The sequence below is a fragment of the Amphiura filiformis genome, chromosome 9 (assembly GCF_039555335.1).
Source record: "Amphiura filiformis chromosome 9, Afil_fr2py, whole genome shotgun sequence".
Lineage (NCBI taxonomy): Eukaryota > Metazoa > Echinodermata > Ophiuroidea > Amphilepidida > Amphiuridae > Amphiura > Amphiura filiformis.
Window position 1 is genome coordinate 30972437 of NC_092636.1, and position 19811 is coordinate 30992247.

A 19811-nucleotide genomic window follows, 5' to 3' on the forward strand; every position below is an offset into this window, starting at 1 on the left:
AACTAAAATTTGCAACTCAATAATGTATGTATTTACTAATTTTAATTAAGTGAAAGAAAAGCATTTTGAGCATCTGTTTTCTATAAAACTGACGTGTCAGTATAAAATTCTGAAAGAACATTTATTTCCAAATGTTTCCAAAAATCATCACAATCAGGATCCAGCAAATGCTTTGCCCAAACTAGTTTTTGAGCTTGGGAAAAAGCCTCAACATCAATCATGCGTAACCCTCCATTGCTGTAGTCGTTCAAAAAAAAAAAAAAAAAGAAAAAAAAAAAAAAAAGCGCAGTGATTTATAGTGCGCTACGCACAGCCACAACGCCTAGACATTGATCCACAAGCCTCAGCACACTTTACAGGTTGTCGCTGACCACTACGGCCCCACATCATTCCATAAACCATTAAACAACAAATCAGGGACTTTGCTGCTTCAAGAGCGCACACCCTAGACATTCCACAAATAACCATCGCAACCAGGATCAGCTCCCCGAGTTTCGTACGTGTTACAACGAGACAAATTAGCAGTAAGTTCCTTGTCCAGGGGAATTTCAAGCTAACTCAATTATTTTCCACGAGAGCGTACTAGGCACCACCAGGGTTCGAACCCGCAACCTCTCGCACCATAGTCGAACGCCTTATCGATTGAGCTAACTTGACTGCTAAAGGGTATTTCCGTTTTACCCGGTCATTTCCACTATTCCAAATAAATTTTAAAAAGCAATTCAGAGTTCACTGAATTTCAGTAAGTTTGGGAAGAAAATTAAGCTCATACAATGCTTCCATATTTAATGAAAACTGAACACCAAGTGTCTTGAAAGAATTATTTTTCCAAACAAGACCTTTATCACTAAATGGCTTTGATTCATTCACTTTCAATTGTCCTTTATGAATAGCTTCAGACTTCGACATATTTATTTTGCACCCAGCCAAAGGACTAATAATACACTAATTATTAACCTTGAGCAAAAGGTAACATTGATAGATTGATATCCCGCTGAATACAGTCATTTAAATGGAGATTTTGCGAAATGCCGTTCCCAATTAACCCCATTCAATGTTCATTTATTGAAGGGGGTTTGAGGTAAAGTGATTGTGAATAGATAATCTTCTAGACGGAGAAGTAACCCGAATTTTCGAATTGTTCCCTCTCAAAACAGTTTCAGTTTCAGTTTATTTTACCTTTAAATAATTATTCAACACAGTATTGCCTAAGAGAGCTTGTTATATAATATGCAACTTGGATGCTTCCGGCATCAAAATACTGTGCAGCGCGCGAATATAATAAGCTAGAATCCTTCCTGCGAGGGAAATCGATTCCGTATGGTTGAGCTGTCTGTTTATAAACATAAACAAGACACCATGTCAGAAGCTATATTTATGCAAGTCGCTGAAATGCGATAGAGGTTTAGGGATGAAATCAAAACTTGATTGGTTCCGTCCGGTTGCTATTGTTCTAAACAATGGCAACCGGACGGAACCGCCGGTCAACCGCCGGTCGAGTTTTGATTTCATCCTTTAGTCTGTATAAACATTCAAGATCCTCAACCACCTTTGCTGTTCCCCAAGTTCTTCCAATTTGTTCAATTTTCTCCTCAAGACCAATCTCCGCAATCTCAAATCTCAATATCCTTTTTCTTGATCCACCTTTTCCAAAGGCTCACTCACTGCCAGAGGTCTTTTTACCCACTTCCCCAACAGCCTTTAAATCTGCTGTTTGCTTCCACCTCGTGTAGCCATGTTTTCTTTTTCTTTCTGTCTTCCGTATCGTTTTGGTTCCCTTTTATTCTTCCATTCAACTTCTTTTATTATCAAGAATTATAAGACTAATTACTGAGCTGTATGTTTGTATCACATGTCACAGTGGTTTACTAATGCATCACTTTTGACATGAATTTATTGACCACTGTGGCCCAAGACTATAATATTTGTAAACCATTAAGCACCTTTCAGTGACGCAAATCAATACTGGGACAGAAGCTCATTCAGCCTTATTCTTCGAAGCCAGCTCCTCAAGTTTGGTATGGACATACCCGGACAATTAGCAATAAGTTCCTAGTCCAGAGGAATTTCAGGCTCAATTTGTTCCACGATGATAGAATTATAATACTGCCCGAACTCGTTTGGTTAAACTAATATCTGTCTCTTTACCTCTTTGGACACAAATCATTAACTTCATACATGATTTACAAGCGAATCATTGGCAGCTTTTTTTTTTATTATATATAGTTTCACTCAGCATTGAGCTCCTTTAACTATTCATTGATCTATGAAGGCACATAGATGGAACTTGTATTTTGCAGGAAGGCGCATCGGCTCAAATTGGAATTACGGTATATGCTGTGTTCAGGGCAACCTGATAGTAACTCGATATGACAGATTCCTGAACATCTCATTTTACATCCTATGAATTGTGGTTCCTATCAGACAGTATGAACTCAGTGGACAAAATTAAACATATCCCAAAATGCCACAGTAGATATTTCAACGGAAGTTTATATTATTGAAAAAGTTTGCATCATGCAACCCATGTTACTGAAAACAAATTTTAAAATTTGACGTTATTCTTCTAGTTCTTTGAGATTCCACTTCTTGTATTTCACTTTTATGTTTTGACACAGTACTGTTAAAGTATTCATGAGATGTTTACTTCCTCTATTACTGTAATCTTCAGAGGATGATTTAAGCATTTCCCACCACGCCACTGTGTTGACTTGCGGTTGACTTGCGGTTAGCACAGCTGTGTGAGTGAACATGACACCACTGCGCGCACATTGCATTGACGGACATGGTTAAATTTGAATTTGGACTGATATATTTACAATAAAAACGCATTCACAATGCTAGTCGATTTCACATTTTATGTTACCTACAGAAGGTGTGAATTATCCTTCATGCATACATCACTTTAGATCTGAAATCGACCAAGTAATAATGACACACGCATAATTCTTAAACAACATCTTTTGCACAGAATTCAATGGGATTTGAAAAGTAAAGTGGCAGTTGAAACTCTGGTGATAACACGTTTGCAGTGCATGATGGGGCTTCCTTAAATCATCCTCTGTGTAATCTTTAACATTGTGCTATAATTCGATCAATAATACATACTTGTAACATTTAATTACTCATAGTTCCAACTCATACATATAAAAGTACCAGTACAGGTGAAAATTTTGGACGAATAAACTAACTTGCACTTCGTGGGACATGCATGATTCAAATAGACGCCATGCACCATGTGCCATATCGGACAAAATTCACAGTCATCCGGACACCCAGAATGACTTTAACGGGGCAAATGCGCGCCAAGTGGCTCAGTGGGTGGCCCCAGAGCTTGGAATAATATCCCAAATCACATTCGTAATTCTCCAACAGTTGAAACCTTCAAATCTGCTCTCAAACCTCATCTGTTTCAGATTTCCTATGTTTAGTTTTTCTTGTTTTTGCTTCTTTGGTTTTTAAAAAATTTTTGATTGCGCTTTGAATCCAGCGGTAAAGGCGCTTTATTATAAGTGTTGGTTAATGTAATGTAATGTAATGTAATGTAATGTAATGTAATGTAATGTAATGTAATGTAATGTAATGTAATGTAATGTAATGTAATGTAATGTAATGTAATGTAATGTAATGTGAGAAAATATGCTAAAATTCGTTATTAAACTTTGATCTAAAATAAAGGGAGATACAAAAGGTGCCGAAAGTCAAATTACTCAATAGAAGTGGACTTGTTTGTCTTCATAGGTTAATTCAACTTGAGCGTGATAATAAAGAGCAAGCAGTGAGTGACATTAAGAGGTGATTGAACCCAGGACCTCCGGTTGCAGATGGAAGTGTTTGTATTGACTATCTATACAAAAACAACGGGACAAAGGGTAGTTCACTTCGTTAAATCAAATATGATATTATGTACTTTAATTAGCATTGTGCTAGATCTTATACTTTCCTGGTTTTTGACAATGCGGTTTACATACAATACATAAACAAATTAATTTGTATTCGTGGTGATACACGATCAATTTGATTGATCAATATCAAAGACCCTAAATACAAGAGTAGATCGCAAATCTCATTGTGCCCTACACACGAGCATCAATAGTGATTTTATTGTCCAACCGTCAGTAAAATAAAACTAGGTTAGCTCTCTTCAATATTATTGATATATTATTTTGTATCCAATCCTGCATCTAGGGTTCCCAATTTGAATTAATCAAATTGAACGTGTATGGGCCGCATAATTACGACATTATGCTACATTGTGACCTTTGACCTTACTTATTCCTAGACCCGTATTTTCTCTCAAAATGTACACATGATATTTTCAACGTACATGGCTATAATTGGTAAATGCTTTCTGAAATAAATAATACACAGTTAATAGATTTACGTGCAGTTGAAATCTTCAGCTATCCCAGAAGAATTTCATTGTTAAATTTGCTTGGATTGGTTCCTTTTATAACAATGCATTATGGTTAGACAAAAAATACCACTCTGTGCGAGCTTATCCCCCAGACAGAAAATCTAGGTAATGCCGATAACTGTATTTTATATGCTTAATAACCAAGTGTGGGATATTCATGGTGTCGTATTTTCTTCATATGACCATGCTGCATAGGCCGACGAAGAGTTACTTTCCACTCATTACATTATTCTGAAGTCAAATTAACCCAATGAAAGAACTTTTTAAAGAACTCTTATAATCGCACAAGAAAAGGACTCAGATCTGAGATGAATTTAAATGAACTGAATATTAAGGATGGTGTCATATCTAATCGGGATATAAACCGTTCCAAAAAAGTAAGTCCCCCAAAAGACATTTTGGTATAATCAAAAACGGCTTGACCAATTCTCTTGTTTTAAAGTTTGGAACATACTGATTAGTTACGCATCAAGTGAACGGGGTTTTGTTTTTATCTTTAATCATCTTCACTGAGAAATACAGTTATTTATAAAATTTTCGTCCAAAACAAAGTTGGACTTTGCTACAAAGGCTTTTTATGAATCACTTTTGGTTTCAGACCTCTTTTAAAGCAAATTAATCAAAAAGGAATGTTTCTATATTTTTTTGTTTTTTATCAAAATAACATAAGTTAAGATATTCATGAATGATAAATCTTGTGTTCATTGATTAATTTAACCAATGGACCAACATATTCTTAGTTAAATATTTTATGCTGGATCCCAATACACTTGTTTTATTGGTCATTCCTTGAATTGTTCAAAAACATTTCTATGGATGGCCGTTATCAAGACTCTACTTGTTACAAGCGGACAAGTGAGGGATAACACTACCTGAAGGGACTTTGCGGCAAATCCAGCAGCATGCGGGGACCCAGCTTGACCAACAGCAGAGAAGAACGATGCTTGGAAGCCATCTTACATGAAGGAAGGTTTACATGAATTCATTATTGAAAGACATTAATAAGCTGCAGCATTTATTTTAATGAGAAAGTAAAGTCCAATTACAAAATGTTCCGAATAATCAAAAATTATCAGGTTGTTGAACAGCAAGGATGACTATAACTGACGAGTTTGTGCCTGGTGTAGATTCAATAGTGGGAAGGAAACCAAGACCGATATCGTTGTTACAAACTACGAACAATTTAAAAAGGCCCAATGTTTAGATGCTGATTATTAATTTATGCGCAAGTTAAATTACCATGGTAACTTGAAACAAAGAAGGCGCTCTTTCGTTTTCCACATTTGCGCTATAAATTTGCTACCATTCTTTGTGTTTCATCTTTTTCCTTATTCTATATTTTAAATTTCAAAAGCTTTCAATTTCCCCGTTTTCTGGGTTAATCTGTTAGATAAGTTACAAATATTGACACGGCGAGTCATTTAAGGCGAGTGGGATGCCAGGGGCGATATTTGTTCATTTAACTAAATAACCCAGCGCTCTACTTAATGTTAAGGTTAATAATATATCAAAACGAAAGTTTTGGGCGTTTTTACCCTCCGAGAAAAATCATGTGATAATGACAACCCAGATAACCAATCCTTTGGGATCTCCTTTATAGAACTAATACCATTCCTTTTGTATTTCTGCTTTCTTTGTCTAAATATTTAAATGCAGTCAATCATACTATGTCATACCCCACCCGCCTTAATAAATAAGTCACCTTTTTAAGCTAATGCCTCCCAGTTAACCATTCCTAGTGTAAGCTTTGTGCCTGAATTCATGAATTTAATTTGATTGATGTGAGTCAATTTACACACTTCAATTATTGCTGATGGGTGTTTGAAATTGTTTGAACATTCAATTATTTTGATTGGATTCTTTTTTTGGGTTCATGAGTTAGCACACAGGGGCATAGTTAATGTAGAGTATGTAAAATGGTGATAATAAACATAGCGTGAACCCAGTGTAAACTGAAAAGTATTTATATTGAAATGTAAAATAAATAAAACTTTGGGGATTTCAACGGAAATCACCCTCTCAATAGCCTGAGAGAAAATGGTTGATTTCAATTGCTTTGAGTGGCAGTCTTCTTCAACTACCTCTCAATTTATCATTTGTAAGTGGTAAGCAAGCAAACATAGGATGTGCAAATGATAAATCTCTAGCTATTTATCGTTGTTTTAAGGGAAGCACAGTGGCCTAGCGGAACGGGCTCTGACTCATAATCGGAAGGTTGCGGGTTCGAGCCCCGGCGACGCCATCGTGTTGTGCCCTTGAGTAAGGCACTTTTTCTCGATTACTCCTCTCCACCCAGGTGTTTAAATGGGTACCGGCATTCTTAAATGCGGGAAGGTAACAGACTCGCTGTAGAGGAGGTATAGCGATCCCCCTATAGCAACATTACATGGAGGAGTCTGGCCCAATCGCCAATGAAAGAGAGATGGGCACTCCGATCACTGTTTATACCGGATCGTCTCCTTTACCTTTACTTACCTTTTTAAGGTTAAATACCACTAATTATGTATTACACGTGTTTCAATGGGAAAACGCCTAATTTCGGGTGGAATTTTCTCATATTCAGAACTCTCACAGTTCAATGTCACCAATATCAGGTGAAACTATATGATTTAGATGCCAAATGATCAAAAATTCAACATAGGTTGACCTGAGACTTTTCTTGTTTTAACGCACTGAACCGTAAACACCTTAAAATGACAGTGCGCCCTCGAAGCTGAAAGTTACAATATGATAGGGCGACTATTTACTCAAAACCGAAGCCGTGCGTATGAATTTTGGTACTATTACATCAAAAATGTCATATAATGAGAGAAAATGTACCATTTTGAAGCATCAAACTCTAAAAAGTACTTTTTGGCTATGTAACTTGATCAATTTCAGCGATTTTAATGCAGTCTTTTCGAATGCCATGAAAACAAATAGTTCCTCGTCGTATTTCAATGTATCGCCCAGGCCTATTAGTGGTCTTTAACCTATATAAGCACGAAAGTGCTCCAATCTCGGGTAAAATGCCATGAATGTAAACATTGACATTTGCAATACATGTTTTAACAAGAAAATTTCTGGAAAACAGCATGACGAGTAAAATATCAATGGTTTTCGGACACCCTGTATGATGACTGTTTCGCTGTTTTTGCTTCAACCTAGGACTATATCTGGAGATTCGTATCTGCAGCATGTCCTAGCACGATCAGATCAGATTAAGATTGATTTAGGGTTAGTGTTCCGATTTAGGCTTGCTGATTAGTGTTAGAATTGTTGATTAGGGTCAGGTTCGCATTAGGAATAGGGTGTTTTATAGGGCTAGGCTCGTGGATAGGGATACAGATACGGCTAGGTCCGAGGATTAGATATGGATTTCAAATAGAGTTATAGTAGGGTTATGGCTTGAGTTAGGATAGAGTGAGGCCATACATGATGCTGTAGAGGCCCATAGACAACGTGTACACAAAGACTAGGTTTTATTTTACACGCGACTATAGGCCTTGCATGCGCCTTAAAGCTTAAGCAAAATGCCTAGCCTAGGCCTATACTGTATTTACACGTATAGGCCTATGTACGATATTTAGGGCAAGGAAATCACCAACAAAATGTGCATGTGGTTCTAATTAGAACGTAATTAGGCGTAAAACATTGCGCCCATGCTGGCTGCACCACGCACCTCATTTTGATGTCTCGTTTTACACAATTTTGACTGTTTTTACGTGTTTTATCAACTATATTTCGCCGTCGTTATAGTTTGTAAGTACTTGTACCACACATTGAACTCTCATTTGAATGACATTTCTCGCGAATTTCGCTGCAAACTCATGATATTTGTTGAACATCTGGTCTACAAAATAACACTGCATTATCGCCATATACTTGCATCGTATATTCTGTGTATAGATCATCCTCACGAACGCTTCGCATCAGTGACCTCTCGCAATGTGTATTATACAGCCTCGCACAATGCTACGCTACGATAGACATGCTTTATTAGACGTAGCCCAACATACTTGCGGTAGTATTGATAACTCGTTGTGGCTTAAACTTAAAGACATTGGTATCGCAAAAAGTACTAAGAGAGGGTGTAGAGCTGGTCGTAACAAACAAAGACCAATTACAGTTCGTGTAACTAATAGATCAATTAATAATGTCAGTATGCCAACAAAATCTGTGTGCAATAGTAATAGTAGTAATTTATGTAGAATTGAATGTCAACCTGAATGTAAACCTAAAGATTCTCATATGTCTGGACATAGCCTACCCTCTATTTTCATGTGCAATCCAAGATCTTTGAATAAAAAATTTGATGAGTTCAGATCGACGGTTATTGGGAATCAGGCTGATGTCTGTGCCATTTCTGAATCTTGGTTTACTTCTAACAAACCAATTGAACATTATCAACTTGAAGGGTATGAATTGCTCACAAAATCAAGGTCTACCCGCGCAGGGGGAGGAGTAGCCTGCTACGTCCGCCATGAATTGAATCCACAAAATACTGACATCACAGTCCCAGACAATCTAGAGGTACTGTGGTTCAAAGCACGCCCCCAACGCCTTCCTCGGGCCATCTCTGCACTGTACTATGCTGTAATATACATACCCCGGGCGATCCCCACGAACAAGAGCTCATTGAACATTTGCTTGATGGTATTGACAAAATTAGCACCAAACACCCAGATGCTGGTATTTCCCTGATAGGTGACGTTAACCAACTTGATATCACCCAGATCCTTGCTGCTAGTCACAAGTTTGCCCAAGTGGTGGACAAGCCAACTAGAGGTGACAGCATTTTGGATAAGATAGTGACCAACTTATCCACGTTTTACAATACACCATTTGTCAGCGCCCCAATCGGGACTAGTGATCATCGTACTGTATTATGGACTCCTAAGGATCATGAAATCAGATCCAACAGCGTTCACACCCGCAAAGTACGACCCCTGAAAGACTCTAATCTTCGCGAGTTTGGCAGATGGATTACTAGTCATACATGGACTGAGGTCACTGAAGCGGCAAATACAGGTGATAAGACCAGTGCCTTCTACAAAACTCTGAACACGGCAATACAACTTCACTTCCCTTGTCGCAAAGTGAAACTTCATGTACATGACAAACCTTGGATCACTCCAGCTATTAAATCGCTTATTTGTAAGAGACAGAAATCCTTTCATGAAGGTAACACTCACAATTGGAGAATCATGCGCAACAAAGTCCAGCGCGAAATATCCAAAGCAAAACGTGACTTCTACCGTGACCGGGTACAGCGACTAAAATCAGCGAATCCGGCAAAGTGGTATCAGCAGATTCGTGTTATGGCTAATATGACAAAAACTGAATCAAACATTGCTCCACCCCAGTGTGTCAACCCAAGTGACTTTGTCGCTGTGGCAAATAGTATCAATGAACATTTCGCATCAGTTGCTAATGACCAGCCACCTCTTAATGTGGATGATCTTCCATCTTTTGAATCGTCTGACAATTCAGCATTTGTGGTGCAGCAGCATGAGGTGTACAGAAAACTGAACAAAATAAAGAGCGGTAAAGCTGGAGGTCCTGATGGAATACCAAGTAGGATTATCCGCGAATTCTCGTATGAACTGAGCTTACCACTCTCCAACATCCTTAACAGATCTTACGCAGAGGGTGTTGTGCCACCCCAGTGGAGAAAGGCCACGGTGGTCCCTATCCCCAAGAGTAAGCCTGCAACATATAACAGTCTCCGCCCAATATCGTTAACGGACCATTTTGCTAAGGTAGCCGAATCATTCATGAATCAGTGGCTCATGGACGATATTCAAGAACATATTGATCCCAACCAGTTTGGAAACCGGAAAGGAGTGGCGACTACGCACTACCTTGTCAAACTGTTGCATACGCTACACAAAAATGCTGACAAACCAGGAAGCCACAGTACGCTGGTGGTCACTGACTTCAGCAAAGCGTTTGACCGCATAAACCACAATGTACTCATTCGCAAATTAATCAATCTTGGAGTCCGCCCCCCTGTGGTTGCGTGGCTTTGCAGCTTCCTTACGCAAAGAGAACAATGTGTTCGGTACAAAGGCGCCATTTCATCGTGGATAACGCTGAAGGAAGCTTACCCCAAGGCACCTTATTCGGTCCCAATGGATTACTTGTCATGATTAATTCTGCACTTGTTGACACACCATCGCCTATCTGTGTTCTCAAATATGTTGACGACATGACCATCATAGAATCAGCCAAAGCATCGCAGCCTACGACCATGCAAGATCAGTTGAACACTTTCGCAGACTGGTCAAATGAGAACAACATGAAGCTCAATCCTGAGAAGTGCGCATATATGTCAATCTCGTTCTTAAGGCGACCGCTAAATCACGTGCTGAAACTCTGTAACACTGATCTTAATCAGGTGAATGTCACCAAAATCCTTGGCGTCCAAATCTCAGCTGACTTGACATGGTCAACTCACATTGATCAAATGCTGAAGAAAGCCAACGGTAGGCTTCATATGCTTAAACTGCTGAAAAGGTTTGACTTGCCGATTGAAGATCTTGTGACAATATATGTTGGCTACGTCAGACCACTTACAGAATACGTTGCTCCGGTTTGGCATTCAAGCATCACCGCCAAACAACAATCCGCCATTGAACGTGTGCAAAAGCGGGCTTGCAAGATCATCCTGGGCAACAAATACTTCACCTATGATGAAGCTTTGACCACATGCAACCTTACTGTGTTGACTGAGAGAAGGAAACATATCTGTGTAACATTCGTTAATGCAATGATGAGTTCTCATCAATTCCGCGAATGGCTACCTCCCCTGCGCGGCAGCAGCACAAGTCGGCTACTTCGTAATTCAGATCATCTGACCACTGTCCGCTGCAGAACTAAACGCTACCAAGAAAGCCCAATACCCTATCTCACTAAACTGTACAATGACCAGCTAATGTGATCTTTTATCATTATTATCATGTGCAATATTATGAACAATTTTGATGCAAATGTGTTAATTCTCATCAATTTGTGGTACTCGTTTGAAATATGTATTTTGATGTTTTTCACCTTGAATTTATGGAGTAAATGGTTTTAAGTGTGGGTGTGTGGGTGGGTGTGTGATTGGGTGAGTTTGGTGGTTGTGCGTTTAGTGTTGCGGGTGTGGATCGGGGTGTTGGTGATGGTGTGTGAGTGTTTGTAAAGGGGGTGTGTTGGGTGTGTGTGAAGACGGGCGCTGTGAATGTGTTAGGAGTCTGAGTCGTAGTAGTGTGGTGAGTTTACTGTTCGAAGCGTGAGTACATGAGTGTTGATAAAATGCTATCTTTTATGTCAATTTTAATGAATAATGTGTAAAATATGTTTATTATATTTTGTAAATATGTGGCAATTCAGTTTTTACTGAGAGTGCATATTAATAAACCATTTATCTATCTATCTATCTATCTAATTAACAAAGTGGCATATCTATATGATCATCAACATTGATTTTTCATCATCATTAAGCTTTCTATATGTATACGCAGGCAAGCGAAGGTTGTTGAATTTAGAAGCCCTGAAATCACAGAAACCAGCCGTAAACCCAATACTAATGCCACAAGTCCCCCCCCCCTTAACCCGTTACTACCTCAACGGGTTCTAAAAACATACCTTAGTAGTCGAAGAAGATGCACGTTTTCTTGCCAGGGCAAATACAGTTAAATATTGAGAAATGTAAGCAAAAATAGCTAGAAAAGTCTCCATGACGAATATCAGATCCATAGAATTCAGTGTTTCTATAGGTTAAATACCACTAATTATGTATTACACGTGTTTCAATGGGAAAATGCCTAATTTCGGGTGGAATTTTCTCATATTCAGAACTCTCACAGTTCAATGTCACCAATATCAGGTGAAACTATATGATTTAGATGCCAAATGATCAAAAATTCAACATAGGTTGACCTGAGACTTTTCTTGTTTTAACGCACTGAACCGTAAACACCTTAAAATGACAGTGCGCCCTCGAAGCTGAAAGTTACAATATGATAGGGCGACTATTTACTCAAAACCGAAGCCGTGCGTATGAATTTTGGTACTATTACATCAAAAATGTCATATAATGAGAGAAAATGTACCATTTTGAAGCATCAAACTCTAAAAAGTACTTTTTTGGCTATGTAACTTGATCAATTTCAGCGATTTTAATGCAGTCTTTTCGAATGCCATGAAAACAAATAGTTCCTCGTCGTATTTCAATGTATCGCCCAGGCCTATTAGTGGTCTTTAACCTATATATAAGCACGAAAGTGCTCCAATCTCGGGTAAAATGCCATGAATGTAAACATTGACATTTGCAATACATGTTTTAACAAGAAAATTTCTGGAAAACAGCATGACGAGTAAAATATCAATGGTTTTCGGACACCCTGTATGATGACTGTTTCGCTGTTTTTGCTTCAACCTAGGACTATATCTGGAGATTCGTATCTGCAGCATGTCCTAGCACGATCAGATCAGATTAAGATTGATTTAGGGTTAGTGTTCCGATTTAGGCTTGCTGATTAGTGTTAGAATTGTTGATTAGGGTCAGGTTCGCATTAGGAATAGGGTGTTTGATAGGGCTAGGCTCGTGGATAGGGATAGAGATACGGCTAGGTCCGAGGATTAGATATGGATTTAAAATAGAGTTATAGTAGGGTTATGGCTTGAGTTAGGATAGAGTGAGGCCATACATGATGCTGTAGAGGCCCATAGACAACGTGTACACAAAGACTAGGTTTTATTTTACACGCGACTATAGGCCTTGCATGCGCCTTAAAGCTTAAGCAAAATGCCTAGCCTAGGCCTATATTGTATTTACACGTATAGGCCTATGTACGATATTTAGGGCAAGGAAATCACCAACAAAATGTGCATGTGGTTCTAATTAACAAAGTGGCATATCTATATGATCATCAACATTGATTTTTCATCATCATTAAGCTTTCTATATGTATACGCAGGCAAGCGAAGGTTGTTGAATTTAGAAGCCCTGAAATCACAGAAACCAGCCGTAAACCCAATACTAATGCCACAAGTCCCCCCCCCCCTTAACCCGTTACTACCTCAACGGGTTCTAAAAACATACCTTAGTAGTCGAAGAAGATGCACGTTTTCTTGCCAGGGCAAATACAGTTAAATATTGAGAAATGTAAGCAAAAAATAGCTAGAAAAGTCTCCATGACGAATATCAGATCCATAGAATTCAGTGTTTCTATAGGTTAAATACCACTAATTATGTATTACACGTGTTTCAATGGGAAAATGCCTAATTTCGGGTGGAATTTTCTCATATTCAGAACTCTCACAGTTCAATGTCACCAATATCAGGTGAAACTATATGATTTAGATGCCAAATGATCAAAAATTCAACATAGGTTGACCTGAGACTTTTCTTGTTTTAACGCACTGAACCGTAAACACCTTAAAATGACAGTGCGCCCTCGAAGCTGAAAGTTACAATATGATAGGGCGACTATTTACTCAAAACCGAAGCCGTGCGTATGAATTTTGGTACTATTACATCAAAAATGTCATATAATGAGAGAAAATGTACCATTTTGAAGCATCAAACTCTAAAAAGTACTTTTTTGGCTATGTAACTTGATCAATTTCAGCGATTTTAATGCAGTCTTTTCGAATGCCATGAAAACAAATAGTTCCTCGTCGTATTTCAATGTATCGCCCAGGCCTATTAGTGGTCTTTAACCTATATATAAGCACGAAAGTGCTCCAATCTCGGGTAAAATGCCATGAATGTAAACATTGACATTTGCAATACATGTTTTAACAAGAAAATTTCTGGAAAACAGCATGACGAGTAAAATATCAATGGTTTTCGGACACCCTGTATGATGACTGTTTCGCTGTTTTTGCTTCAACCTAGGACTATATCTGGAGATTCGTATCTGCAGCATGTCCTAGCACGATCAGATCAGATTAAGATTGATTTAGGGTTAGTGTTCCGATTTAGGCTTGCTGATTAGTGTTAGAATTGTTGATTAGGGTCAGGTTCGCATTAGGAATAGGGTGTTTGATAGGGCTAGGCTCGTGGATAGGGATAGAGATACGGCTAGGTCCGAGGATTAGATATGGATTTAAAATAGAGTTATAGTAGGGTTATGGCTTGAGTTAGGATAGAGTGAGGCCATACATGATGCTGTAGAGGCCCATAGACAACGTGTACACAAAGACTAGGTTTTATTTTACACGCGACTATAGGCCTTGCATGCGCCTTAAAGCTTAAGCAAAATGCCTAGCCTAGGCCTATATTGTATTTACACGTATAGGCCTATGTACGATATTTAGGGCAAGGAAATCACCAACAAAATGTGCATGTGGTTCTAATTAACAAAGTGGCATATCTATATGATCATCAACATTGATTTTTCATCATCATTAAGCTTTCTATATGTATACGCAGGCAAGCGAAGGTTGTTGAATTTAGAAGCCCTGAAATCACAGAAACCAGCCGTAAACCCAATACTAATGCCACAAGTCCCCCCTTAACCCGTTACTACCTCAACGGGTTCTAAAAACATACCTTAGTAGTCGAAGAAGATGCACGTTTTCTTGCCAGGGCAAATACAGTTAAATATTGAGAAATGTAAGCAAAAAATAGCTAGAAAAGTCTCCATGACGAATATCAGATCCATAGAATTCAGTGTTTCTATAGGTTAAATACCACTAATTATGTATTACACGTGTTTCAATGGGAAAATGCCTAATTTCGGGTGGAATTTTCTCATATTCAGAACTCTCACAGTTCAATGTCACCAATATCAGGTGAAACTATATGATTTAGATGCCAAATGATCAAAAATTCAACATAGGTTGACCTGAGACTTTTCTTGTTTTAACGCACTGAACCGTAAACACCTTAAAATGACAGTGCGCCCTCGAAGCTGAAAGTTACAATATGATAGGGCGACTATTTACTCAAACCCGAAGCCGTGCGTATGAATTTTGGTACTATTACATCAAAAATGTCATATAATGAGAGAAAATGTACCATTTTGAAGCATCAAACTCTAAAAAGTACTTTTTTGGCTATGTAACTTGATCAATTTCAGCGATTTTAATACAGTCTTTTCGAATGCCATGAAAACAAATAGTTCCTCGTCGTATTTCAATGTATCGCCCAGGCCTATTAGTGGTCTTTAACCTTAAGGGAACGGATAGCAACGTTTACGTAATATTTTTATGGGACATGAGAGCACATTAGACATTTCGAATTGCATTCCGCATACTAGGATGTCCTTCTGATATCAAAGAATTTTAGATTTTGTGAAATTCGGGATATAATTCAAATTTTATGGCAAATTAATAAAAATTTATATTTATTTTTAATTGTAGATATTTAACAGTCCTTTATCAATCTAATGATATTCACTTAATAAAGTGTATGTAGCTGGGAGGAAAAGCCGACTATCATTTGAAAATTTTGACCTCTCATATTCAATATACATTTTTCCCAAAAAAAGCCGTAAATATTTAGGTGCTTTTAGATGCCTATGATTGTACTTTCATTTGTCAAATGATCTGTCATCAATAATCTCTTTGAATCTCAGAAAACATCTATGAAGACCTTGTACTGTGGTGATCGAGTCTTATTGATGGCAGATCCAGGTGCTTCCACTGAATGGACTCATATTTCCAGTAAATAATGTATGTCTTATCACATTTAGCCATTAATACAGATGAAACTTGTCTCGGTCCTCATTCTATTTGTATAGGAGGTGTGGACCTGATTCTGTCAACTGGTATCATTTTTGTGAATGAAGATTCTGGGAGCCCCAATCTAGAAAATACACTGGAATACGGATTTATGTTGAAAGCACTTTCATCAAACACGAGTTTGGCGTTTTCATATTTTTTTCATTATGTTTCTTATTTGGTTCATTATCAATGCCTTTCAGCACACATGTCATTAGTGGTGACGTCAACAAACCTTTTGGACATTGGATGATCTTCAAGGACGCTCATTCCATCCTTGAACTCACATGCTCACAGGACCATTTTTCTGCTGTTGAATACCAAGGACCTTCAATACCATTCATAGCAACTGTGAATATATAAATTTCATTTGAGTTTTCACTTCGTTGGGAACAAGTTCCATGCTGGCCCTGTGTTCACTTCTGGTAGTAGTTTAGTTTAGTTTAGTTAAATTTAGTTTAGTTTATTACCTTCATTGCACATAAAAATATCAAAATGCGGTGTGTGGTGCATAAGGGCAACCCCGAACAGGCACGCAGGCCCACTAGATGGGGTCCCTTACACACACCAAAATAAAAGAACTAAAATTACACATTACATAATTATAAACACATTTAAAAAACACTATAAAATACATTAAAATACAATATAATACTAAAATTGAGTTGCCAAATATAGGGTCAAGACATCGCAGAATTCATATAAGCACTAAGCATTGAAATTGCACAAAGTCGGTATACTGACAAATTCATGATTTGCAAATGTTCCTCTGTACAAATCCAAAAACACTTTGGCACAAAGATCCCAAACACACCCCAATGACGCCCCGCACCACACCGTAGTACCTTCTCAAGTACGCGCAGTGCTTTCGGACGCGTTCATTTTTCTTACGGTTGGATGCATTTATATTTTGTTTGCATTTTCCGACATTTTAGTGACAATATTGTTATAAAATAGCAAAAATCACGGAATTTTTTCTCGTGTATGAAATAGGTTAATAAATTCATATCAGATATCACTTATTGCTCGGGGCTCGTGCATTAAGGGATGGGTTTATATGTGTGTAAATGGAGGAGAAATGGGAGGATTTTGGCATGTTTGCTGTGATTGTTTGCCTAGCAATATTGATCACAAGTACACAATTGATGGTGCATATCAAGGACCAAACTCTATAGTTTTATATTTGAGCACGATCACTTCTGTAAGGTCATGGGAAATTATGTAAATCGGCTTTTATATTTGATGTTGCATATCGGCTCACGCACTTTTTTTTTGTACCCAGTATTTCACAAAGTCCCTGTACTCTGATGACCCAATGACTTTTTGCTGGTATGTTGAGCACTTTAAACAATTAATTATAGTACTTACCTCCTACTTTAGGAACATGCGTATGCCTTAATGTATGTCGACCATGTCAACAACCCAGTGTAGTTTTACATGGTTGGAAAAGTCTATTTCCTTTCGCTATTTTGCCAATCATAATTCATAAATTGTCCAACTTTTTTGACAAAAAAGAGTTTTGCGACTATTCCGCCAGCAAGGAAACACAAATTTATGTGTATCCAGTGCGTCCTTTACGTTTAAATAGTTCAGTGTATTGTCAAGTTGTGCCTCTATACGCCATATTTACGGAATTGATGATACGAGCTGATACAGAATTTTTGAACCCAAATTTCTTGAAATATACATTACCTTTTTAACTTCTCGCCACGAAATTGGATTCATAAGAAGGTCAAATACAAGCCTTCCATTATGGCTGGTATCATCATCTCGATTGGTGTCTTGTGTTAGTATTATTCCATATTTTGCTGGTAGAAGTTCAATGAAACCCTCCATAATTCACGACTACTGTCACTTGTTTTATAAACTCGATGTGTTTACTATATTGTCGCTCGGGTCCGCGACTAATCGGTCTATCATTAGCTATTCTATACACTTTTCAATAGCCTTATTGTGATGTGTGGGAGTTTTAAAAGCCGAGCCTTGAACAAAATATAATGCGAGCACCCGGGGGGGGCATCAACTTTAGAGGTGACGGTATGTGCCTGTCAATATATGCCCCTCTTTTGAAGGCGACTATACCCGATGACCAGGCACCTTCAGTTTTCAAAATATTATACCCAATGACCCCTTTTTCATTTTGATTGTACATAATGACCCTTTTTTTAAATAAAAAACCCAACGTTTTGTACTGATATGCGCCTACTTCGCGAAGCTTGTAGGCACATCAATTACCTACCCTACCTATCAATTCTAAAGTTGAGTGCCCCGGGGCGAGCGCATACTGCGGGCCAATGAACAATGAGATAGTGGCTTTTCTGATATCGCTTTGAGGAACTGTTGAAGTATAAATCAGCCAACGAGTAGGTGTGTCCAAATTGCACATCTTGAATTGAGACCAAGACATGCTGTTATTTCAATTGTTATACCGTTCCGGTTGGTTTATTACCTACCATTGCCTACGAGATGCAGTTCTAAGGTGACAGAGGGACAGGTCTGCAATTCGATTCCACAACCATTCATACCTTTCATCTGTTTTATTGTATTATCGTGCGAATTGCTCCGTGGTACCTTACGGGTACCTGAATTTTATTTGAATGAAGATGACTCTGTCATGCTCGACGTCATATTGCATAATTTCTATAGAGTATATGCAATAAACCAACCAGAACAGTATAACAATTGAAATAATAGGCAGTTCTAAGATAGGTTAAGAAGAATATAACGTCACAATTCTGTATTATTATTCAAGGTTGTAACGTGTGTCTATGCTGTCATGTAGGCCTACCTGGCAACAGACACGCCCCGGTACAAACAGATGAAATTTGTAGAAAAGCGTGATTATGACAAAAACATTAAAAATGATACTTTGAGGTATTGTTTTTTAATTTTTGTATGGCAGATCATACATACACATGTGCTGAGGTCAAAAAGGTAAAAAGTTTGTTTTTGACCCCTGACTCACCTGTCATTCCAAACAACCCCTTAAACGATCAACATCTCAGTACGCGTGCATTATTTTGTACAATTTCACTCCCAACAAGTGATACGCATGTATTAACCTATAATGGGTTACTCGGCCAGGAATACAACGCCTTTGTTTTTTCTCCGCGGAAAGCCTAGTTTTAAGATAAGCCACTTATCAAATCAAAAAGGGATTTAATAAAGGGGAATAATAAATCAATGATTATTCTCTAAAACTGATTCATTGTTTTATTCATCAGGACTGCATTGACATGATTATTGGTTTCATTGACTCATTTCCTTTTCTTTTTTTCTTCTTTTTTTTGTTAAATGACTAACACTGGGAAAACAATGCGGGCGCTATTTAATGCTTAAAATAATTCACATAAAACATTTCATCGGTGCATTCGGGTTGTATTTATTTCATATGACTCATAGCATTATAAAGGTGTATCAAAATCACACTAAATTGTGAACAATTGTGACAATATGCTTTTGTCTTTTACACAGAGCATAGCTATATTTACTACAATATACCATAAATGAGAATATTTGCAAGATCGTATCTTGGGGATCTTATAGACTTTCACCTTCACATTAACTATATTACAACATATTTCCAGGCAACAACAGAGCAGGCCACTTTGCGCTCAAAGTAGGTGTTTGTATTGTTTGAAAGCAGTAAATGACCTTGAATTTTCACAACTTCAAAACAATTTCAGAGAGGTTCATG

At 37.9% G+C, this 19811-nt stretch overlaps 1 protein-coding gene across 1 annotated transcript; it reads left to right on the forward strand.

The window, feature by feature from the left end:
* Positions 1-8368: 8368 nt before the first annotated feature.
* Positions 8369-10548, forward strand: LOC140160040 (uncharacterized). The gene is made up of 2 exons (XM_072183310.1): positions 8369-8814; positions 9069-10548. Exons 1-2 carry the CDS (start codon positions 8369-8371, stop codon positions 10546-10548), a joined length of 1926 nt encoding a protein of 641 aa, XP_072039411.1.
* The last annotated feature ends 9263 nt before the right edge of the window (positions 10549-19811 follow it).